Genomic DNA, 2149 nt, shown 5'->3' on the forward strand with positions numbered 1-2149 from the left:
AAATGTTCCTCACTCATTTGGATACTGCTGAGATTAAGAAATAAGTTTTGAAGGCAAATTATCACAAGCCTTACTTGTATTTCTGTAAGAAAGTAGTTCTGGATATGTATGTTTTTAGCTGAAAACACCTGAAAGTCATTCTAAAGACTATATTAAGCACCATTTTCACTTACCTGAAATACACTGAGTTAAATTCAGCAGTACACATATGATCATTAATGTCAGAAGTTAAAAATAACGGTGGGTCTCAAGTTCCCTTTTGTGGATACACATGGAGTACAGATACTGAGTTCCAGTGATGCTAATAGGAAGCACTCTTGCATACCAAGGGTAGTAACTCCCCCAAGGCCACATGCAACCCGTTAAGTCTGAGGCACGACTATTACTTCTGTCAGTGGATGCTGTACAAGCAGATTTAAGGCTGTATTCGGCTATAAAGAGTTCAACCTCCTCTTTAGTATTCTTCTTACATAGATCATATACATGATTCAAAATTTCATAGGGTGGGAGGTGAAAAGTCCCCAAATACTTTTTTGTTTGTTTGTTTTTGCGGTACGCGGGCCTCTCAACTGTTGTGGCCTCTCCCGTTGCGGAGCACAGGCTCCGGACGCGCAGGCTCAGCGGCCATGGCTCACGGGCCCAGCCACTCCGCGGCATGTGGGATCTTCCCGGACCGAGGCACGAACCTGCGTCCCCTGCATCGGCAGGCGGACTCTCAACCACTGCGCCACCAGGGAAGCCCCCCAAATACTTTTAAAAATACTATTCTCCATACAATTTATTGTCAGCATATTTACATAGGGGAATGTCCATACTTAAAACCATTTTTAAAAAATGTAACCACGTTTTTTAAGCTCTTATCCCAATTTCCCCAGGATTATCCTCATCCTCATTTCCTGACTTTTGGCCAACTGCACATTTGTCCAATTGTTCACTGCAGTCCTCAGGCGATTCTGATGTTGCCCTGGAGGAGAATATGCATTTAAATGTATTCACTGCCACCCAGTCTGGGACAGGCCTGGTTGCAAAGAAAACGGTGTTCCTGGTGTTGAAGGATAACTAGCAAACCCATCCGGCTGAGCTGGGTAGCTTTCCAGAGCTGAAGCTGAGTGGACCTGATGGAGAGATGAACACACAGGTTAGCAGAGTTCCAAATTCAACCAGGCCTGTACTTGCTTTGGCCTGTCCCACACTACAGATATTTAAACCAGGAAAGAAAGAAAAAATGTTGGGGCAAGGGAAGTCTGTTCAGCCTCCTGAAATTTGTAAGAAACGTTCAAACTTCTTCAGATGTAGAGGCACGAAGAAATGTCTTTAAAATGTTTAATATCCTTTAAAAAAAAAATCAGCAGGTTTTCTAGAGAAAATCTGCCTCAATGGTCCATTATTTTAGCTTAAACTGTAGAAGACCAGCTACAATTTCACTGCCACATCTAAAGATTCCATCTGTAAGATCTCCAAACTGAGATTTAAAAGTCTGTAAGCAGGAAAAACAATTCTTACAGATGAAGATATTCTACCACCTTTGTTACCCTTCTGAAGGAAAACAAGAATAATCTGCAGATTCTGGGAGAATTAATCACCAAATCTCCAGATGTTCTGCTAAGAGCCATTTTTTTGGCCAGTACCGAAATATCACTATTTATCTGTATTGCAAGGTTATCACTACAGAAGCTATGTTACACGTTACCATTCTATTTCCACCAGGCATTGCCTACTTACCTGCTGTAACAATGCTGACTGTGCGGCTGCATTATGCTGTAATTCCTGCAAGGATGATTGTGAAGGATTCTGGGAAAACCCGGGGATACCGGGGAGGGACAAGAGGCCTGGAAAAACAGAACTGCCTGCAGCTTGAAGTCCAGATGATAAGCTAAAACGATAGAAGAACAGGTCAAAACGCAAATAAGGGGACTTCCCTGGTGGCGCAGTGGTTAAGAATCCACCTGCAAGTGCAGGGGACACGGGTTCAAGCTCTGGTCCAGGATGATCCCACACGCCTCAGAGCAACTAAGCCCGTGAGCAACAGCTGCTGGGCCTGCACTCTAGAGCCCGCGAGCCACAACTACTGAAGCCTGTACGCCTAGAGCCCGTGCTCCTCAACGAGAGAAGCCACCGCAATGAGAAGCCCACGCACCGCAAGGAAGAG

The 2149-nt window shown here is 44.4% G+C and overlaps 1 protein-coding gene across 1 annotated transcript in view; it reads right to left on the bottom strand.

The window, feature by feature from the left end:
- Positions 1 to 760: 760 nt before the first annotated feature.
- PROSER1 (proline and serine rich 1) overlaps positions 761 to 2149 on the bottom strand; it is a 29664-nt gene continuing 28275 nt past the window's right edge. Inside the window, exons 14-15 of the mRNA XM_007471665.1 lie at positions 1723 to 1873; positions 761 to 1115 (exon numbers count right to left, since the gene is read on the bottom strand). Coding sequence (XP_007471727.1) covers positions 993 to 1115; positions 1723 to 1873 — 274 coding nt within the window. The 3' untranslated portion in view covers positions 761 to 992. The remainder of the gene's footprint in view (positions 1116 to 1722; positions 1874 to 2149) is intronic.

This window comes from Lipotes vexillifer, unplaced genomic scaffold (genome assembly GCF_000442215.2).
Source record: "Lipotes vexillifer unplaced genomic scaffold, Lipotes_vexillifer_v1.1 scaffold470, whole genome shotgun sequence".
Classification (NCBI taxonomy): Eukaryota; Metazoa; Chordata; class Mammalia; order Artiodactyla; family Lipotidae; genus Lipotes; species Lipotes vexillifer.